Source organism: Trachemys scripta, chromosome 11 (assembly GCF_013100865.1).
Source record: "Trachemys scripta elegans isolate TJP31775 chromosome 11, CAS_Tse_1.0, whole genome shotgun sequence".
Classification (NCBI taxonomy): Eukaryota; Metazoa; Chordata; order Testudines; family Emydidae; genus Trachemys; species Trachemys scripta.
Genome location: NC_048308.1, coordinates 72411695 through 72434885, shown reverse-complemented (window position 1 = coordinate 72434885; position 23191 = coordinate 72411695). Strand labels below are relative to the sequence as shown.

General features: G+C 45.1%; 1 protein-coding gene across 1 annotated transcript in view; it reads right to left on the bottom strand.

Moving 5' to 3' along the window:
* The window catches only part of LOC117884789 (UDP-glucuronosyltransferase 1-6-like), a 107991-nt gene extending 87031 nt beyond the window's left edge, over positions 1-20960 (bottom strand). The window contains exon 1 of the mRNA XM_034785587.1: positions 20041-20960. Coding sequence (XP_034641478.1) covers positions 20041-20901 — 861 coding nt within the window. The 5' untranslated portion in view covers positions 20902-20960. The remainder of the gene's footprint in view (positions 1-20040) is intronic.
* Positions 20961-23191: the final 2231 nt, after the last annotated feature.

Sequence of the window (23191 nt, the reverse complement as noted above, 5' to 3'; positions counted from 1 at the left end):
AGATAGCAAGCGTGAAAAATCGGGATGGGGGTGGGGGGTAATAGGAACCTATATAGGAAAAAGCCCCAAATATCAGGACTGTCCCTATAAAATCGGGACATCTGGTCTCCCTAATATATATAAGTATCTCTGGGGTAAAATACAAGCATTGCAAACTTCCTTCCACTAAAGGCAGCTTCGCTTCACTCCGATTAGAAAGAATGGGAGGCGGTGACCATTCTGGAAGAGGCCAGTGGAATTCTTTGTATTAGAACATTATTCTTCAGCTTTTCTTGAAGGGGAAACTGGGATGAAACCACCCTTCTATTCTGTGTTTGTACAGCACTTAAAACAGTGGGGCCCTGATCATGATTGCAGCCCCTTAGACAGTACTGTAATACAAATAAATGATATATAGAAAACCTCCCTACAAGCCTGATCCAAAGCCTGTTGAAGTCTTTATATGGTAAGCAAAATTAAAGCCAACACAGAAGCCTTGTGAATGAGGCAAACCAAGGAAGAGGTCGACATGAGCATGCAGAAACTTCGACTGTGTGAGTATGTTGGCTCTGAGCCTGCTCCCATTAGAATCAGTGGCAAAACTCCCATTGTCTTCAGTGGTCAGAATCATGCCCTTAAGGCCTTACACAGCTGGGTCCTGATTCTGCCCAACACTTTGCAGGAACAGGCTTCCATGCGGCAGAAGTGCCCTTAATGTAACAGAGTTTGAATACATATGGCCCAATTCTGCAAGGAGTTGGGGACTTTTTAATAAGTGCTGAGCACCCTCTCCCCGCCCCTTATCTAATTCTGTGAGATTAGTCAGTGTATCTGAGACTGTCTCTTATGAGGCTTTTTCAGAAATAAAATCAACATCTCTTAGTTTGGAGAGGCAGACACATCACAGAGTGCCTGAACACAAGGCCCATAGGCAGGGCAGAGGCTATGATTCTGGTGAAATGCCTGGGACTTTGAGATAAGAAGTAAATTACAAGAGCAGTGAGAGGAATTGACAAAATCCATTTGATCTTCCTACTCTGATGTATTTTTCCTGCTGTTAGTTATGATTTTCAATGCACAGAGCTGGCATTTGTACCAGTGAAAGAGAGATGGCTACAGACAGCAAACAGTTATCAGGAACTTCTGATATTTATCTGTTATTTATCTCTTACAATTTAACCATCTGGTTACAATCTGGTTCTTTGTGGTCTTCTGACAAAAAGAGGTATATTTATTTATGGAGTTGGTGGAGATGGGTAGCTATCTGTACCAGAACAAAGGGGCAAAAGTGCTAAACTTTGGAAAAGCGTGAGTGGTGATAGAAAGAACATAATGAAAAATTGAGATTAGAGCACTGCAGTCTTTTAATGGGAATGCTAATCATGCAAAGTTTTACAAATATGAAGAATAGCTCATTAAATAACATATGTATTTGCAAATAATGTTTATATGACTGCAAACTTCAACTGCAGGTCAATATACCCCGCTCCAAGCAACTGCAGGGGTAGAAGTTGGAGGGTGGGTGATGAAGTGTGTTTATGGAGGAGATAGGTGCAGCTGGGTTTATGGATGTCTGAGTGCAAGATGAGGTAGCTGAGGACTATGGGGGATGAAACAGGTTTGTGGCTGTGTCTTTAGAATGAAGCTAGAGGAATAAAATCTAGGAGAAAAAGCTGGGGACAGCTGGGTTTGTGGTGGTGTTCCAGAGGAAGATGGGGGCAGCTGAAGCTGTGGATGAGTGAGGAAGCACAGAGCTAGTACAGGGCCTGCTTCACCTTCTGTCCCCGTCACCTCCATTTGTTGCCCCCTGCTCAGGTTCAGCAAGGAGGGCAGTGAGACAGAGACTACTCAACTGCCTGCTAAACCATTATGATGTTGCAAGTCTTGAACCAATGCTTGAGAGTTCCCAGAGAGCTGCCACATCCTGGCCACCATCCAATGGCCACTGAAACTGAGTGGGCTGAGAAGCTACTAGGGCTGTAATCTGAGACAAGGCACCACCCACGGGAGCTCTGATTGGAGGGTCGCCCAGCTCCACCGATTGGTCCAACTACACTATTTGAGCCAGGAGGAGGAACAGGAAGTTTGTCTGAGCAACAAGGCGGTTTCCTGTTGTGTCTGCCTCCCGCACCCTGCCCTGTTACTGGTTCCCACTCGGCTCCTGCCTTTGCTCCTCTTTCCATCATGCTTGATCCTTGCCTCTCCTCCTGCCCGTACACCTCGCCTCCCATCCTCAGGGACCAGTCCTGGCTCTGCCCCCAGCTCTGACTTCCAACCCTGACTCCAGCTTGACCCTGGCTCTGGCGTTTGATATCTGACCTTGACTCTGATCCTCAGCTTTGATTTCTAGTCCTGACTCTGGCTTGGCCCCAGGCTCTGGTAACTGGCAGTTGACTCTGGTGCTTGGCTTCGTTCCCGAGCCTGGACACCTGTTGTGCCCAATAGACTTGACTCCTGCTCTGACTACTAGGCCAGACTTCCTACATCCTGGTCCATAACAGCCATAGCGGCATCTAATGACCATGACTGGTAATTGCAGGCCCTTCCTACAGCCAGGCTGAGTCTGTGATATTGGCGGCGAAGAGCAGAGGCTAACAGCGGGAGTTTGCCTGGGAGTTCGCCTAGGGAGAGCGCACTGAGGCTTTCATCTGCAGGTTTCTCCGAGTAGTTCCTGCAACAGTTGAGGAAGCTCCTAAGAGGACGGGGATATGGAAGGTGAGCGATCAGCTGTTGTAACCTGCACAGGTTGTGCCATGTTTGTCTTTCTTCCGCAGGACAGAAGCGACTTTGTCTGTACAAAGTGCAAGCTGGTCTCCATACTGGAGGAGAAGGTTCGAGGGCTGGAGAAACAAGTATCGACTCTGCGTTGCATAAGGGAAAATGAAGATTTCCTGGACAGACGTCAGGAGATGCTTCTACGGCCACAATGTTCTGAAGATTCAGAGCAGGCGGAGCAGGGACAGAAGGATTGTGAGGAGGTTTGGCAGCATGTGACCTCCAGAAGAAGAAAGAGGAGCGTCCATGCACCAGCAATGGAGATACTGGTGAGGAATCGTTTCCATGTTCTCTCTACAGGTGCTAATGCGGAGAGTGGACTAGATGGCCCATCTGAGGGAAGGGAGCAGAAGGAGACTCCACCGATTGGAAGGCAAAAGATGCACTGTCCTAGGGATGGGGGTTCCACGACCACCACTCCCAAGAGGAGGAGGAGGGTGGTGGTGGTCAGGGACTCCCTCCTCAGGGGGACTGAGTCATCTATCTGCCGCCCTGACCGGGAAAACCGAGAGGTCTGCTGCTTGCCAGGAGCTAGGATACACAATGTGACGGAGAGACTGCCGAGACTCATCAAGCCCTCGGATCGCTACCCCTTCCTGCTTCTCCATGTGGGCACCAATGATACTGCCAAGAATGACCTTGAGCGGATCACTGCAGACTACGTGGCTCTGGGAAGAAGGATAAAGGAGTTTGAGGCGCAAGTGGTGTTCTCGTCCATCCTCCCTGTGCAAGGAAAAGGCCGGGGTAGAGACCGTCGAATCGTGGAAGTCAATGAATGGCTAGGCAGGTGGTGTCGGAGAGAAGGCTTTGGATTCTTCGACCATGGGATGGTGTTCCAAGAAGAAGGAGTGCTAGGCAGAGATGGGCTCCACCTAACGAAGAGAGGGAAGAGCATCTTCGCCAGCAGGCTGGCTAACCTAGTGAGGAGGGCTTTAAACTAGGTTCACCGGGGGAAGGAGACCAAAGCCCTGAGGTAAGTGGGGAAATGGGATCCTGGGAGGAAGCACAAGCAGGAGAGCGCAAGAGGGGAGGACTCCTGTCTCATGCTGAGAAAGAGGGACGATCATTGAGTTATCTTAAGTGCCTATACACAAATGCAAGAAGCCTGGGAAACAAGCAGGGAGAACTGGAAGTCCTGGCACAGTCAGGGAACTATGATGTGATTGGAATAACAGAGACTTGGTGGGATAACTCACATGACTGGAGTACTGTCATGGATGGATATAAATTGTTCAGGAAGGACAGGCAGGGCAGAAAAGGTGGGGGAGTTGCGTTGTATGTAAGAGAGGAGTATGACTGCTCAGAGCTCCGGTATGATACTGCAGAAAAACCTGAGAGTCTCTGGATAAAGTTGAGAAGTGTGAGCAACAAGGGTGATGTCGTGGTTGGAGTCTGCTATAGACCACCAGACCGGGGGATGAGGTGGACGAGGCTTTCTTCTGGCAACTAGCAGAAGTTGCTAGATCGCAGGCCCTGGTTCTCATGGGAGACTTTAATCACCCTGACATCTGCTGGGAGAGCAATACAGCGGTGCACAGGCAATCCAGGAAATTTTTGGAAAGTGTAGGGGACAATTTCCTGGTACAAGTGCTGGAGGAACCAACTAGGGGCAAAGCTTTTCTTGACCTGCTGCTCACAAACAGGGAAGAACTAGTAGGGGAAGCAAAAGTGGATGGGAACCTGAGAGGCAGTGACCATGAGATGGTCGAGTTCAGGATCCTGACACAAGGAAGAAAGGAGAGCAGCAGATTACGGACCCTGGACTTCAGAAAAGCAGACTTTGACTCCCTCAGGGAACAGATGGGCAGGATCCCCTGGGAGAATAACATAAAGGGCAAAGGGGTCCAGGAGAGCTGGCTGTATTTTAAAGAATCCTTATTGAGGTTGCAGGAACAAACCATCCCGATGTGTAGAAAGAATAGTAAATATGGCAGGCGACCAGCTTGGCTAAACAGTGAAATCCTTGCTGATCTTAAATGCAAAAAAGAGGCTTATAAGAAGTGGAAGATTGTACAAATGACCAGGGAGGAGTATAAAAATATTGCTCAGGCGTTCAGGAGTGAAATCAGGAAGGCCAAATCACACTTGGAGTTGCAGTTAGCAAGAGATGTTAAGAGTAACAAGAAGGGTTTCTTCAGGTATGTTAGCAACAAGAAGAAAATCAAGGAAAGTGTGGGCCCCTTACTGAATGAGGGAGGCAACCTAGTGACAGAGGATGTGGAAAAAGCTAATGTACTCAATGATTTTTTTTGCCTCTGTCTTCACGCACAAGGTCAGCTCCCAGATTGCTGCACTGGGCAGTACAGCATGGGGAGAAGGTGACCAACCCTCTGTGGAGAAAGAAGTGGTTCAGGACTATTTAGAAAAACTGGACGTGCACAAGTCCATGGGGCTGGATGCGCTGCATCCGAGGGTGCTAAAAGAGTTGGCGGGTGAGATTGCAGAGCCATTAGCCATTATTTTTGAAAACTCATGGCGATCGGGGGAGGTCCCAGATGACTGGAAAAAGGCTAATGTAGTACCCATCTTTAAAAAAGGGAAGAAGGAGGATCCGGGGAACTACAGGCCAGTCAGCCTCACCTCAGTCCCTGGAAAAATCATGGAGCAGGTCCTCAAGGAATCAATTATGAAACATTTAGAGGAGAGGAAAGTGATCAGGAACAGTCAGCATGGATTCACGAAGGGGAAGTCGTGCCTGACTAACCTAATTGCCTTCTATGATGAGATAACTGGCTCTGTGGATGAGGGGAAAGCAGTGGATGTGTTATTTCTTGACTTTAGCAAAGCTTTTGATACTGTCTCCCACAGTATTCTTGCCACCAAGTTAAAGAAGTATGGGCTGGATGAATGGACTGTAAGGTGGATAGAAAGCTGGCTAGATCGTCGGGCTCAACGGGTAGTGATCAATGGCTCCATGTCTAGTTGGCAGCCGGTTTCAAGTGGAGTGCCCCAAGGGTCGGTCCTGGGGCCGGTTTTGTTTAATATCTTTATTAATGATCTGGAGGATGGTGTGGACTGCACTCTCAGCAAGTTTGCAGATGACACTAAACTAGGAGGCGTGGTAGATACACTAGAGGGTAGGGATCGGATACAGAGGGACCTAGACAAATTAGAGGATTGGGCAGAAAAAAACCTGATGAGGTTCAACAAGGACAAGTGCAGAGTCCTGCACTTAGGACGGAAGAATCCCATGCACTGCTACAGACTAGGGACCGAATGGCTAGGTAGCAGTTCTGCTGAAAAGGACCTAGGGGTCACAGTGGACGAGAAGCTGGATATGAGTCAACAGTGTGCTCTTGTTGCCAAGAAGGCTAACGGCATTTTGGGCTGTATAAGTAGGGGCATTGCCAGCAGATCGAGGAACGTGATCGTTCCCCTTTATTCGACATTGGTGAGGCCTCATCTGGAATACTGTGTCCAGTTTTGGGCCCCACACTACAAGAAGGATGTGGAAAAATTGGAAAGAGTCCAGCGGAGGGCAACAAAAATGATTAGGGGTCTGGAGCACATGACTTATGAGGAGAGGCTGAGAGAACTGGGATTGTTTAGTCTCCAGAAGAGAAGAATGAGGGGGGATTTGATAGCAGCCTTCAACTACCTGAAGGGGGGTTCCAAAGAGGATGGAGCTCGGCTGTTCTCAGTGGTGGCAGATGACAGAACAAGGAGCAATGGTCTCAAGTTGCAGTGGGGGAGGTCCAGGTTGGATATCAGGAAAAACTATTTCACTAGGAGGGTGGTGAAACACTGGAATGCGTTACCTAGGGAGGTGGTGGAGTCTCCTTCCTTGGAGGTTTTTAAGGCCCGGCTTGACAAAGCCCTGGCTGGGATGATTTAGCTGGGAATTGGTCCTGCTTTGAGCAGGGGGTTGGACTAGATGACCTCTTGAGGTCCCTTCCAACTCTGATATTCTATGATTCTATGATATTCATCCTGGGCTAGGGGAATGAAGGAGTTAACACAAGATACAGGACACTTGGTGAGTCTGCAAGAGTATGTGATATTTGACCCTGGTCAGGCAAAGCACATAAGCATGTGAGTTAGTCCTATTTAAGCCACTATATGATATCTGAAGATAAAACCAGAATCAGCAGCAGTACCGAGAAGTGAAGATAAAATGGTTCAGCTTGGAGGAATGGAAGGGCTTGTCTGCACTTACAGCGCTGCAGTGGCACAGCTGCACTGATGCAGTCAGTGAAGATGCCACCTACACTGAGAGGAGAGCTTCTCCCATCAGTGTAGTTAATCCACTTCCCTGAGAGGCAGTAGCTGTGTGGACAGGAGAAGCTCTCCTATCGACACAGCGCTGTCTGCACCGGGAGTTAGATCAGTACAGTTGCGTAGCTCAGGGCTGTGGGTTTTCCACACACCTGAGCGACATAGTGACACCAACATAAGTTGCTAGTGTAGACCAATCCTAAGAAAAAAATAGAAACTTACCACAGTTACCCCTCTCACTTCAATAGAGTTACAGTAATTCCTCGCTTAAACGTTATAGTTATGTTCCTGAAAAATGTTACTTTAAGTGAAAAAATGTTAAATTAATCCAATTTCTCCATAAGAGTTAATGTAAATAGGGGGCTAGGTTCCAGGGAAATTTTTTTCACCAGACAAGACATTTTATATAAATATACACACACACACACACACAGTATAAGTTTTAAACAAACAATTTAATACTGTACACAGCAATGAATAATTGTGAAGCCTGGTTGAAGTGGAGGAGTCAGAGGGTGGGATATTTCCCAGGGAATGCCTTACTGCTAAATGATGAACTAGTACTTGGCTGATCCCTTAAGGGGTTGTTAATGTAGCCTCACACTCTACAAGGCAGCACGAATGGAGATAGTAGACACAATAGACGCACGGCAGTGGCTGCAAACAATTCCCTGTGTAAAATGACTGTGATGATGACCCCACGCTATCCCACTAGAGTGCACCACTCCCTCCACTTTCCAAAGTGCAGGGGGGTGCATGTGTGTGTGAGACAGAGACACACAACGTGTGTGTGTGTGTGTGTGTGTGTGTGTGACACACACACACACACACTGTTTGAGTGAGAGAGACAGAGACACACAGTGTGTGTGAGACAGAGAGAGCGAGACACACACATTAGCCCTTTAAGAACACTGACCCAACTGTAAGTACACTGACTTTTTAAGTAGATCAGCAAGTTGCGAAAGCAGTTGCTGCCAGCAAGCTCCCTCCGTCCTGAGCCCTATCATGTCATCCCCCGTGCTCTGTGGAGATGGGGTACATGATGGGGGGAGGAGGACACCCTGACATCAGCACCCCACTTCCCCCCCCACACACACACACAGCAAGCAGGAGTCTCCTGGGAGCAGCTCCAAGGCAGAGGGCAGGAGCAGCACATGGCAGTGGGGGGGAGGGACACCTGAACTGCCTGGCACTTGATAGCCTGCTGGGCGGCTGCTGCACAGGGAACGTAGGGGGGCTGCCAGCCCACCCTGGTTCCAAGCCCCCACCAGCTAGCTGCAACGGGCTGCTCTTCCTGTAAGCAGTGGACAAAGCAGGCGGCTGCCAAACAAAGTTAGAAGGGAGCATTGCACAACTTTAAATGAGCATGTTCTCTACTAGATCAGTGACATAACAACTAAATAATGTTAACTGGGAGGACGTTATGTGAGGAGTTACTGTACTCCTCATTCACACACATTTGATTAGCAGCTGCCAGGAATTGTCATTCCTTGTTTTATGCTAATTGTACTTGATGTTAGTGATCTTTCTAAAAACAAGCCTACTGAATCACTGCCATTTACACGTCTTATTAAAGCACACCACTGTGCTAGGCATTTTATAGACCGGCAGTAAGACATGGCCACTGTCCTGATATAACAGTCTATAAATCCTGCTGTCACTATGCCACTGGGACTGTTTCAGGGCCGGCCTTAGTGAAAATGGTGCCCTGGGCGAACTTGTATTTTGGCGCCTCCCTCCCCCTCCCACCATCACCCCTGGCTTCTATGGGCTCCACCCCATCACCTCCAGGCCATTACGTATACTTCATATGGAATGTCCACAGGAAAGTCCATTCAATGTAGATGGGCGTCTCCCATAGTCCATTGATGAGCCACTTACTTTGACTAGTCCCTTCAAGATGTGCTGGCTAACTACCTTGTGGGTGTTACCCCAGGAGCAAACATTTGAAATACAGACATAGAGCCAATACTCATAACTTCAAATACAAAAATGATACATTCATACAAATAGCATGAACATATTCAGCAAATCATAACCTTTCCATAGACATCGTACATGCCACGTTTTCTCAAGATTTGTTGCAAATATATAACAGCGGTTGCAACAGTGATCTGCCTGGTCATGTTTTAATCAGATAACATCACAATGAGTAACTGCTACAACTAGCAAATTCCTAGGCCACTGTCCGCAGAAGTAAGGATGGCATGGTATATGGTGTATTGCCACACTTCTGTGCTGCTGTGGTGGCTTGTGGTGCCTGGCGCTTGGCTTGCAGTTCAAGGCAGACTACATGCTGTCATATAGGGGCTGCATCTTACCAGAGCCCACGGCCTTCCTGCAGCCCCTAGCCACTCCTGACTCACCACGAGCATTTTGACAGGAAGTACTAAGCAGTAATAACAACAATAATAATACGTGTGTGTGCGTGTGCACACGTGACAGAGTGTGTGTATGTGTGAGAGAGCCAGTGTGTGTGTTTGTGTGAGAGAGATTGTGTAACAGAGTTTGTGTTGGGGAGTGTGAGACTATGTGTGTGTGTGTGACAATCTGTGTTGGGAGACTGAGAGGCAGAGTGTATGTGGATGTGAGAGCCCGTCTGTGTGTGAGAGAGACTGTGTGTGTGTGACTGTGTGTTGGGCAATTGTGTGAGAGACAGTGTGTGTGTTGGGGAGCGTGAGACTCTGTGTGTGTGTGTGTGTGTGTGTGTGTGTGTGAGAGAGAGACACACAATTTGTAGGGGGACTGTGAGAGACAGAGTGTATGTAAGCAGAGTCAGGATGAGCTCTACCCTGACATCTGGTGGTGAATTATGGCGAGTGTGGAAAAGAACTCCAGGGGCTGATCTGGTTTGCATGGGCACACCAACCCGCCTGCCATGAAACAACAGCAACTGAAAGTGGTTACTTTGGCTGGTGTGGGATCCCCAGTTTCTCTATTATTGGGGCAGGAAGAATAAAGTTTTGTTACCCTGATTCTGTGAATCAAGGCCAGTGGAACTGTTGTATGACAGAAGGACTGAGTGAGTCCTTCACCATTACCTAAGTAGCACTTGCTTGACAAGGGGCATGGGTTACAAAACCCAGTGAATGGAGAGGGGATGTAGACAGGTATTTGTACCTGATGGTATGGGCCCTCTTTGAGGGTTTGGAACACCAATTGCACTACCTCCTCTCTCCACTGTTGAATGTCAGAGCTAACTTTGATTCCATTAGGAGTCTAGTTACAGACTACTGAGCTGACTTCACTTTGGGCCAATGGTGCACTAGCACTGGTATGAACTGAAATTGCTAAGAGCTGAAATCACTGAGACTGTGTTAACTAGTGGGGGAGTCTGAAGCTATATTGCTAAGCGGCTGGCGGAGCAGCTAGCAGAGTGGAGCCTCACAGGGATGGTTGGAGAGGAGCTGAGCGACTCGCAGGTTGGTGAGCAGAGCGGAGCGGCTGGAGGAGCAGCTATCAGAGCACAGCGGAGCCTTGTGGGAGCAGCCCAAGGAACCGCTGAAGTGGAACAGGTCGGTGAGCAGAGCGAAGCAGCTGCCAGAGCAGTTCGTGGACGGCAGGAGCGGCTCACGGGACAGCTGGTGGAGTGGAGCGGCTCGTGGAGAAGGCTGCGGCGGAACCCAACGGAGAAGCAGCCGGTCGGCCTCGGATCACGTAAGGTGCCCCTTAACACCCTGCGTGCTCCCCCCCCCCGCTTGAACTCTGGGGCTGCACTGACCAGGGACAGAGACTTTGGGGGGTTGTTGGACTTTTGGGACTTTGGTGATCCTTGGGTTGCTGGACCCAAGAGACTTTGGGGTTGTTGGACTTTTGGGACTTTGGTGATTCTTGGGTTGCTGGTTTCAAGAACCAAAGGGAAAGGACACAGCCCAATTTGCTGGGGTGGGTTTTTTGCTCATGAAGCCTGTTTGTGGTGTTTTTCCAATTTAATGCTGATGTTGTTTACCTCATGTTATTAAACATTTTCTCAAAAAGAACAGGAGTACTTGTGGCACATTAGAGACTAACAAATTTATTAGTCTCTAAGGTGCCACAAGTACTCCTGTTCTTTTTGCGGATACAGACTAACACGGCTGCTACTCTGAAACCTAAACATTTTCTGTTACACTCAGACTCCGTGCTTGCGAGAGGGGAAGTATTGCCTCTTAGAGGCGCCCAGGGGGTGGTATGTAATTGTCCCAGGTCACTGGGTGGGGGCTCGAGCCAGTTTTGCATTGCGTTATTGAAACGGAATCCCTAGATACAGAACCCGGCCCTTGTTGCTGCCAACTTAGATGGGCAGAAGGGTTACATGTATGTGGGTGTGAGAGCCTCTGTGTGTGAGTGTGTGTTAGGGAAGTTTGAGAGACAGTGAGTGCACTGTCACTTTAAGTGCTCCCTCCCCGCCGGCTCGTCTGGGCTCCCTCCCCTCTACCTCTCACTCACCTGGAAGGTTTGCTCCTCCTGGCAGGGCGCAGGCATGGAGGGACTCAGCTCCACTCCACTCCGGGCAGTGAGCAGTGGGACACGCGGCTCTGGACTCCCCGGGGCTGGAGCAGAGCTCTCCACAGCGGCAGGAGCCCCTGGCCCTTTAAATCCCCATGGGAAGCCCTGCCGCCGCTACCCTGGGGCTCAGGCAGCAGACTCGGGCGGCAATTTAAAGGGCCCGGGGCCACCCCACCGCTGGAGCCCCGAGCCCCGCTGCCTGAGCCCCAGGATAGCGGTGGCAGGGCTCCGTCGGCGATTTAAAGGACCTGGAGCTCCGCTGCGGTAGCGGCGGCCAGAGCCCCGGGCCCTTTAAATCGCCCCTGAGCCCCGTGACTCCCAGCCGCCTCTGCAGCTGGTAGCTCTGGGGGTGATTTAAAGGCCCCGCTTCTTCTGGTTGAGGTCACGCCCCCACCCAGGACTCCGGCATACCGGTAAGTCCTTTAACTTACTTTCACCCCTGCCCACAAGAGAATCTAACACCCTAAATCTGCCCTGCCCTGAGGGACTGTGCAGCACCCATGGCACTCAGGGGAATAGAGACTTAAACACTAGGCCAGATCTTCAGCTGGTGTAAGATAGCGCAACTCCCATGGAACTATGACAATTTACCCCCGATGAGGATCTGTCCACCTGTTAGAAAATCCCCTGAGTACCCAAAGGGGCCATAAACCTTTCATAGTAATCCCAAATGCCACTTCTGGCTACCCAGGCTTTGGAAAAGTTTTGCCGTGGTGTGTAGTCCTGACCTAAACAATCCACCTGGAATCTGAACTATGCAGAGTTATTAGAATTCCTTCTAATTATAAAGTCAGAAATTCTTATCATTTTTTTCAAATGCTCCAGATTATTCTTTGCTACTGATAAGAGTGTTTAATATTATAGAAAGGACGTATTAGCCAAATCGTTTGATTAGAGAGCCAAACCCTGAGGCCTTTGTTCCATTTTTACTAGGGCAAACTCCACCAGAAGTTTCATCTGGTGAAGGATCTTCAGATTTTTAAGATGTTCATTACAGAAATTCTACAGATGTTTAAAAACCAAGTTCATGTACTAGGGCGACCTGCCAGTTAGCTAGCTTTAAGGGTCTCCTTAGTTCAACTTCGTGATCTTTGCCTTGAGAAAATAATGTTAACTTTGTTCATGGGCTGCCTAGAAAATTCATATTGTATTAATGTTCAGCTAATGATAAACATTCATCAAAGTTGAACTGACTTCGCCTTATGGGGAAGGATGTGCCCTACCCCTGGTGATGTCTGTAGGTGTTAGGTTAGCAGAGGACAAGATCTGGCATAAAGGACCTGATCCAAAGCCTACTGAGCTCACTAAAAAGACACCCATTGGCTTCAGTGGGCTTTGGCTCAGACCCTAAATCTCCAAACATGCTGAATGGAGTCTACTCATAGAATATGTTCCTGTGGGCATAGTCCTGCACCAGGGGTGCTGGAACTAACAATGCTGGGGGTGCGCCAGCACTCCCTGGCTTGAAGTGGTTTCCACCATATCCAGGGTTTACAGTTTGGTTCAATGGCTTTCAGCACCCCCACTATACAAATTGTTCCAGCACCCCTGCCTGCAGCTGCTTGCAGGTTGGGTACAGGATGTCTTATCTAGGCCACCATTCCCATCTGGATAAGTGCCTCTAGAATGCTAAGCACTGCTGATAGTGCTAGTGGCTCAGACGGTGACATTCAAAACAGGGCTAAAGTAGAGTGTAGGCCAGAAGACAAGTGTTCGGTTCCCTGCTCTTTCTTGGATTCTATATGTGACGTTGGGCAAGTCACTTACTCTCTCTGTGCCTTAGTTCCCCAGCTGTAATTTGGGAATAATACTTCCCTCCTTCACAGCAGGGATTGGAAGGAAATATTCATATAGGGAAGTAAGATGCTCAGATAGATGGCTCCTCTATCACTGTACTATATAACTAGACAGATAACTTTTTTCCAGGCAATATGCTTCACATATTTGCACCATTTTGTACTGCTCTTGCAACATGGCCTTAATTGCTAAGGATTTTTTTTTTTAAACTAAGACCTGTGTTTAATGGCAGCATTTAAAGTTAGCTGTTAGGTTTTCACAGTACATAATGGATGGCGGCACACTGTTATGAGTAAGCCCAGAGGGCCAAATTTTCATGTGCGATACAAGGCACCAAGTTATAGATGCATGCCTACAATTAGAACTGCTCGGGTTTTTCCTGTAAAAAAATTCAAACAAATTTTCATTTTAAATTTTCCTTTTTTTTCCAGAAAATTTCAAAAAATTAAATGAAAATTTTATTTTGAATCGGAATTTTCATTTGGATTCAGTTTTCAAAAAACAAAACTGTTTTGACAACTTTTTCCTTCCTCCTGTCTTTTCCCAGACAATGCAATAGAATGACCGATGTCTAATTTAGTTTTGCTTTTTGGGGGATTGGAGATGGGAGTTTCCCACTTACTTTTTTCCCCACACTAAACCCTTCAAAATGTTTCCAGCTTTGGAAAAGTTACTGAGTAACAAAATTTCATTTTTATCAATAACTTTTCCTAAGTTGAGGAAGTTTTGGAAAGTTAGAGTGGAAAAAGGAAACAAAGTAAAAGAGGAAAAACTGAAAAAGAGAAAAAAATCCTGGACATCATTTATTTTATTTATTCAGTGGGGAAGTGAGAGGAGGAGGAAACAAAAATTTCAAATTTTTTTTGGTTTCCAAAATCAAAACAAAAATTTCAAATTCAAAATTTCCCATTGAAAAATTGTATAGTTTAGTCAAATGATATTTTCCTGTGGAAAAAAATTGGGTTTGATGAAACCCCATTTTTATGTGGGGAAAAAAAAAACTCACCAGCTTTACCTACAAGTAAAGACACAATGCAAAGGTGAAGGTAGTGCTCTCTTTTCAGCAATTGAGTTTTAGGGGCCAAACTGGGCCAAATTTTGCCATATCTGAATTAATTTGTTTCATTGCTTGCATAACTCCATGCTGAGTGAGGTTCATCTGTTTCTGAACTTTTAATAGTTCATGAACTTCCACCAGAGTTTATCTTTAATCATCAGGTAAGTTAATGAATGTGAGATGACCTCTGGAAAGTCCATGTAGATGTAGAATATTGGTCATCCTGAGTCCTAAACTCAAATGTCCTAGACAAAAATGCACTTAGAACTTTGAACTACGGCAAACTAGCTGAAAGCAGAACCTGTGAAACCTTTCGTTTGGGTTTTATAATATTACTTTTGCAAACCAGGCAAAAAAGAACATACTGTATGTAAATTAATGAATAATAATCCTCAGCTGGTAAATTAGCAGTTTCACTAAAGTCAATGGAGTTACACTGTTGTACCCCAGATGAGGATCTGGGCCCATATTTCAAGAACAGAGAGAGCATTAATGTAATATTGCTAACAATGAAGTGGATTGTGCCATACTCAGGAAACAATGGAAGGGCTGAAAAATGCTAGGATTGTCAATTTCTGGAGCTGTTGTCTGTGAGATCACCTTACTTGGGCCCCACAGATCTAACAGGAGTCATGGCCCTCCAGATTTGAAGGCGGCCAGAGATATACATGATTTCTGTGTGCATTTTGCTTGGAGCCTGTTTCTGTATACAATTCCTCAGGCCAGCCTCCAACCTGGCAACATAGCTCCCACATACCTTCTTACCAATGGTTGCTACAAAAGACCTCAAGGAAGGGGTATCATAGCTAGGCAGGTCATTTGTTCATTTCTAAGCCGGACAGTCCTTCTTTTCTAAGATTTGTCTCCTGTCCAGTGCTGAGTTTAAACTAGACATGGGTTTCTCCTGTATCATGAACTGGGGATGCCATTTTGAAGAGCGTACCATCCTCCCCACATCAGTGTGACTTTGTATGCACAATGGGGAAGGGGTCACATGAGGGGGCAGGCCTTCTGGGTGAATGGCATTGCCACCCTATTCACAGCACAGAGTGGGAAGCAGTATACAATGCATACCTTCAGCATTATCATATACCTGAATATCCCTGCAGGTTTAAAGGAGAATTATGTTCTCTCATCAAGCTCTGTCTGCTCCCTGCCTAGCCATACCAGGTCCATGGAGCCCCAGGCCCATGACGCACCTACAGAAGGTTTTACATGAGACTAGAAGAACTGTTTTCTCCCTGCATCATTTCAGGGAGCTCCCTGGATTTTTTAATCCTCTATTTGTATTAGGGCTGGGCTCATAAGAACCAATATTTGAAGAACTCTGGAGTTCATGAACAATTATTAAATTATAATCCTATTGTTATGTTCATGACACTAGGGTGACCAGAGTCCTGATTTTATAAAGACATCCCAATACTCTGGGCTTTTTCTTATATAGATGCCTATTACGCCCCCCACTCCCGCCGGTCACGATTTTTCACACTCGCTATCTGGTCACCCTACATGGCACACACACAGAATAGTTAGAGTATTTTGTGTTTTTATATTTCTGGAAGGTTGCTACATAACACTACTTTATTTATTAGAATCCAGAACTCTTATACACAAGAACAAAAACAGAGAGACAAAGCAGTCTGCTCCCTAAGGCAGAGAGGCGCAACTCACCCACCTTGCTGTAGGCTGGCTCTTTGCAGGCCAACAGTTGAAGACCCAGATCACATGCTTTCCTACAGAGCCCCCTAGCCTGCAAGCAGGACCAGGAAACCCCTTACATTAAAGTAAGAGGCTGTAATTTTAACACCGTTTTCAATATATCACATCTATAACCAAATTATCACCCAAACATGAAAAGATCATGCAAAGCTATTTGTACCACATGGTTTACAAAATAGGCAGTGCAATAGGTACAAGCAAAAAAGGCACATCTAGTGGCCTCTTTAAACCAGGTGTGTGATAACAGGAGGCTTCATGCTGGTTCTAAATAGGGGGAAATAGTGGAATGGGCAGGAGCGCTGCCAGCTTTTTTGCCGCCCTAGGCGGCAGAAGGTCCCGCCCCCGACAGAGGCGGCGGAAGGTCCCTCCCCCGAAATGCTGCCCTCCACAGAGGCGGCGGAAGGTCCCGGCCCCAAAATACCAACAATGACCGGGGGCGGCCGAAGATCCGTTATTGCCCGAGGCGACCGCCTAGGTTGCCTAATGGGTTGCGCTGGCCCTGGGAATGGGGGGGAGCTATTGCAGTGTCCCTGGTATGGGGAGAGATTTTGGAATGTCCCACATATGTGGCCATGCTTATGCTAATCCAGTGGCTAGGAAGCGCTGTCTGGGGACATACTGGATTTTGAGGAACATTTTGCATTTCAGCAGGAATAGGCTGCCTGTTCTGCACTGCAAAAGCAGGCAATGTTCAGGGACAGAAAGAAGCTCTTCAATGCATGGGGATGCACTATGCAGACAGCTCAGAATTCATGAATCCTACTCTCTGTTCTGACTGCTGTTCATATTTCTGTGCACTTCATAGGCCTTATTTACTGACCAAGGCTTCATACCCTAGCCCTAGATGGTAGTCAAGACTTAGAACTAGGGTGACCAGATGTCCCGATTTTATAGGGACAGTCCCGATTTTTGGATCTTTTTCTTATATAGGCTCCTATTACCCCCCACCCCGTGTCCCGATTTTTCACATTTGCTGTCTGGTCACCCTACTTAGCACCTCACTGCACACACAAACACATACCATTTACAAATAAGAGAACTAAAAGGTTGCACAAGAGCACTTCTAGCAAAGAAACCCAGGTCTCTCGTACGGTAGATCCAAGTCTTAGCTACTCAGCCACATTACCATGCAAAACGAATGTGCCAAATCTATGTCCTTTGGCTATCCTACCTCTTATCATTAAAGCTAAGAAGAGAAACCAGGTTTCCTGATCTCTAACATTCTATTAATCTCTAGCACATGACTTTGTCAGTAGGTTATGCAGCTAAGTCCTTTAATGACGTGTCCACATAAAGGAGAATATTTGCTCCTGTAGCTCAAGTGGTGGAGGTCTGTATGAAAGAACCTAAGATCCAGCATTCAAACCCAGCTCATGACCCATGCTGGGAGACTTTATGGTTGCATGTGACAGAATTTGTTTTCCAATTTGCTTTTAAAATATAACAATTCACACAGTGAGACAAAATCCTTTAAAACAAGTTTTATAGTTCAAAACAAAACAAAACTGTTATGATGGTTCACAAAATGAAGATGCATGGGAGGGAATTGAAACTTGTCATCTTTATTCTTCTTTCTGTGCCTTATAGCTTCACTGTAAGTGTTTGCAGTAATTTTGCAATTTGGCTTTGAACACTAAGCTGTTCCGCAAGAACTGTGGTATGTTATCATTTCCAAAGTATAAAATATATCTTGTACTTTAAGATTTGTCTATTCATGCATCTTAATGTATGGGCCAAATTCTCAGCTGATGTAAATCTGCATTGCTCAGTTGAAGTCAATGACGCTATGCTGATTTATCCCAGCTGAGGATTTGGCCCTTGTCTTTCTTTTAAACTTCTTCATTGACATGAGTATGCAAGAAGTAGCAACAGAGATGCTTACTATCTCTAGCCAGACTTTTATTTTACAAACATAGGCCTTGATATAGGAATTAAAAACATTAATAACAGTGTGGACCTGTTATTAATTTCCTAGGTTCCTCCAACAGCTCCTTAATTGCATTTTGAGTTTCTTCCTTCTCAAGTTGCCAAAACAGGAGCTTTCCTGTTTTATTGCCTATTCCTTTGTTCTTGCTCTAAGATATTTTAATGTTTTTTTCTGCCTTTTGAAGAGTCATTGACTATATTTGTGTCTACTATTATTTAAAGTAATGCTCACTCTTCTCTCCAGCATATATATGTATGCTGGAGAGAAGAGTGAGAATTACTTTAAATAATAGTAGACACAAATATAGTCAATGACTCTTCAAAAGGCAGAAAAAAACATTAAAATATCTTAAATATATATATATATTTACATTGGTGAAGAGAATACAATAAACTGATGAAGTTTTCAATCTGTTTCTCCTTGTTTTTGTACATGATTTTTATGTGACTATCTTATAATATGGCCCCTTAGGATTGATTTAAGTGGCTTCTAGTAAATTTATAGTGACTCTACCACATTAGCTTTTGTCTTGTCAGAGTTTAATTTTCCCTTTTATTATATGTGCACTTTGACTGTATTAATCTCTGTGGGTCTTATTCATAAAAATAAATAAACAAATTCAAATAAAATATTGAAAGGCATTTAAAAAAAAGCTGAAGACTTTCTAAGATCAGGACTGGGGTCATTCAATAAAAAGGAATTATATCCATTCTAAATATGCAAACCCCAAGTTCAAAAATCCTCATACTCTGCCCTAAGAAGGTGAAGCGCCAGAAGTACAGTAAGATGCATCTCTTATGAGTCTGATTCAAAGGCCATTAAAGTCAATGGAAAGAGTCTCAGTGACTTCAGTGATCTTTTGCATCCAGTCCTAAATGACTAAATATTGCATGTGAAAAGAAAAGGGTTAGAAAAGTTTAGAGACACACATTGGCCCCAAAGAGATTGTAATTCAAGATAACAAATCAGATCACTATTATAAAGTATTTAATGTATGCAGTGTTCTTGTAGCTGTGTTGGTCCCAGCATATTAGAGACAGAAGGTAGATGAAGTAATATATTTTATTGGATCAGCTTCTGTTGGTGAGAAAGACCAATCTTCTGAGAGCTCTTCTTCAGGTCTGGGAAAGGTGATTATGCAAAACAATCTGTTCTACTTTGTATTTAGACAGATGGTCTGAGCACTTTTCCCAGACCTCAAGAAGAGCTCTATGTAAGCTTGATAGCTTGTCTCTCTCACCAACAGAAGTTGGGCCAATAAAAGATATTATCTTCCCCACATTGTCTCTATAAAGTATTTCAGTAACTTTACCAGACACTAAAGGGCATCTGGAAATGCAATAAATTTCCTATTGCTTTGTGTCAGAGAACAGATGCCCAATTCCACCTACAGTTCTACAAGTTACATAGTAGCATGCAAAAATTATTCAGGGTTTTAAAAAATACTGCAGAACATCAGAAAAATTGTCTGTTGAAGGAAACACAAAGAATAAAAATGTAATCTTAACTGAACTTTGCTCATCTGTATATCTCTAAAAATCCATTCTTCCAGGCTAATTATCTTCTAACTCAAATTGACATTTGGCTCTCATTGTGATCTACAAAGTAACATGGATATTCTATGATGGGAAATATATGATGCATGCATGTGACCAAAACAATGTTATGGTGTTTAAGAACAGAATAAAAACCAGAAGAGATTCTAAGATTTTTTAAAAAACTTTTGTTAAACTGAAGAATTTTAAGCCTGAAATGATACAAATGAAGCCAGAACTATATTTCAGGACTGTACTGAGGAAAATAGTTCAGTTTTAGAGCTTGCAGAAGGACAGTGTCCTTTTTCTCCTTGATATGCTTGGAGAAATCTTAGCAATTTAAATGGAAGTTACGTGCCGATGCCAAGAGAAGTATGAATTCCATATCAATCGGTGGAAAGATTCTGCCAAAGAATAGTTAAATAATTCCCCCAAAGCAGTCAGTGCCACCAAATGTTCATATACTATTTACTCACATTTCATTCATGTCACTTAAAAGCATTGCATTTGTCAATGTTTGATGTGAAGAGTAAAAAAGAACACCATACCTCATGCAGAGCTTTTCTCTCACCGCAGTTTATGCCTCCAATAAAGACCATGTTGGGCATCACTGGTCTGGGATACTCAAACACAAAGTCATATCTCATCAGCCAAATGGATGAAGAACTCAGAAGGTCCAACAGTGTCACATCTCTTTGAAGAACCTCAGAGGCAAAGCTTAGACCCTGTGCATAGAAACCATTGCAATAGAAGAATTCTGCAGAGTCAGTTAAAACATTTTTCAATCGTTGGGAAAATGTCATGTAGTCTGAGTTCATTGTAAAAATTCTTGGGACGTAAGAGAGAGGATCTGGACATCGATTTGCTTTGTAATGTAAATTGCATGGTAATCCTCGCATGAAGAACACAGATGGGAGTGAAAAATAATTAGCAATTAGTGCTCCACAAAGAGAAACGGGATCTGTGAGGAGAGCGTCAAAGTCACTTTGTTTCAGATATTGCATCAGTTCCTTGTGATTAAATAAACTCTTACAGTGACTGAATAGCAGATTGAAAATTGCTACTGAAGAGTTATATATTGATAGAACATTAAATGGAAATGGTTGTCCCGCTAGGTGAACATCAATATATGTCTGTAAGTTTACATCTAGATCTTCCTTTGTATAAGTTACTGGATATGTTTTCACTGTATAGTTCTCTGCTATTCCCAACTGCCAACTTACTTGAGGTATAACAACCACCACTTTATGTCCTCTCTGACTGAGGTTTTCCACTACTTGACGCATGCTGAGCCAGTGGCTTCCATCCATGGGAAGAACCACCAGCTTCCCACCTTCTGAAAAGCCAGCGATCATCAGGAGAAGCATCCATGCAGTATGCTGATAGTGAAGGAGAAAGACAGTCACCATCTTCCTGTTGGAACTCAACACCTGACTAACCCTTCCTTCTTGAGGAGAAAACAAATTTCAGGAGCAAACACAAAGATTTATAACTGTTTGCTTCTGCTGAGTTCTCTATGTCATCTAGTTAATGATTATTAGATCTAGTTTGTTTCCAGATAATGATGGCCAGAGGAGATTTTAAAGCTGTTAGAGGGAGGGCCAAATTGATCTTATGAATGATCACAGAAGTATATGCTTGAAAACATTTCTGGTATTTGCATCAAAGTGCCCATGGTGGTGTTTACAGATAGATAGAGTTCAGTGGAGTTCAACCAGGGAGGAATTTGGCTCCTAGTGTTTAAGGCAGTGGTTCTCAGACATTTTAGCATAAACACCCCCATTTTCAGCAAGGCAAACCATTTCAGGACCCACTTTCAAGTGTGCTAAAGATACTATTCATACATGGCCAGTACTAATGAAATGTACAATTAAAATAGCTTTTGCTTTGAATCATTTCAAGAGATGAATTAACATGTTGCTAGCTTATGCGGTTCTGGAAAGTTTGATCAAAACTGAAATTAGAGTGACCTGAGAATCACCCCCGCAGGGGGACAGGGTCTGGAGGTAGGCATTTCAAGGGTAGGGATGGGGTGCCAAGTGAAGCTCCCAACCTGTTCCCCTTAAAACCACATCTCCTGAGGGCTTTGCTTATACAGGCTATGAACAGCCAGTAGTTGCTGCCTTCTCCTCCTGAGCAGCTCTGTGCTATCTCAGAACCATTAGGATTATCTGCAAGAACTCATGGGAGACAGTTGAGATTCTACAGGACTGGAGATATGGTACCTATCTTTAAAACAGGGAACAAAGAGGACCTGGGAAATTACAGATCAGTCAGCTTTACTTTGATACCTAGAAAGTTGTTGGAAGAAATTATTAAACAATTAGTTTCTAAGCACCTGAAGGATAATAGGCTGATACGTAATAGCCAACATGGAATTGTCAAGAACAAATCATGCAAAACAAACTAATTTCCTTCTTTGACGGGATTACTGGCCTAGTGGTTAGGGGAGAAGCTATAGATGTAATATATCTTGATTTTAGTAAGGCTTTTGACACAGCCCCATATGACAGTCTCATAAGGAAACAAACATGACCTAAATTAAATTACTACAAGGTAAGTGCAGAACTAATTGAAAAACCGTACTCAAAGAGTAATTTTCAATGGTTTGCTGTCAAACTTGGACAGTGTATCTAGCAGTGTCCTCTAAGGGTCTGTTCTGGGTTTGGTATTATTCAATATTTTCTTTAATGACTTGAATAATGGAGAAGATGAGTTTGCTTATAAAATTTGTGGATGACACCAAGCTGGGAGAAGTTGTGACCATTTTGGGGAACAGGATTAGAATTCAAAAGACCTTGACAAATTGGAGAATTGGCTTTCAATCAACAAAATGAAATTAAATAAAGTCAAATGCAAAGTACTACACTTAGGAAGGATAAATCAAATGCACAAATATAAAATGGAAAATAAGTGGTTAGACAGTAGTACTGCTGAAAAAGATCTAGGGGTCATAGTGGATCTCAAATTGAATATGAACCAACAATGTGATACAGTTGTGAAAAAGACTAATATCATTCAAGGGTATTGTAGGGAGGCGGTGGGATACCCCACAGCCCCACTGAGGGCCGAACCTCCCCTAACACCAACGTGGGCGGGGCCACCAGGTCCAGCGCCCGCCCCTCAGAGGTCACGGTGCCGACCCAGAAGTATAAAAGCCCGTCTGCAGAGTTCAGTGGAGAACAAGCCGGCAGAGAGAGCAGACGTCTGTGGCCAAGCTCCCACTTGGGAGACAGCAGCAGGCCGCGACCGGCCTGCTGACTCACCAGGCCAGCCGAGCCTACCCCTCGCCCGGTACCCTGAGGAGGACTGGCCAAGCCTGCCCCTTTCCAGTTACCCCGAGGAGGAGCCAAGGCTGCCCCTTTCCTGCTATCCCGAGGAGGAGCTGAGCATACCCTTCGCTACCTACCTGGAGGAACCGATCATAGAATCATAGAATCATAGAATATCAGAGTTGGAAGGGACCTCAAGAGGTCATCTAGTCCAACCCCCTGCTCAAAGCAGGACCAATTCCCAGCTAAATCATCCCAGCCAGGGCTTTGTCAAGCCGGGCCTTAAAAACCTCCAAGGAAGGAGACTCCACCACCTCCCTAGGTAACGCATTCCAGTGTTTCACCACCCTCCTAGTGAAATAGTTTTTCCTGATATCCAACCTGGACCTCCCCCACTGCAACTTGAGACCATTGCTCCTTGTTCTGT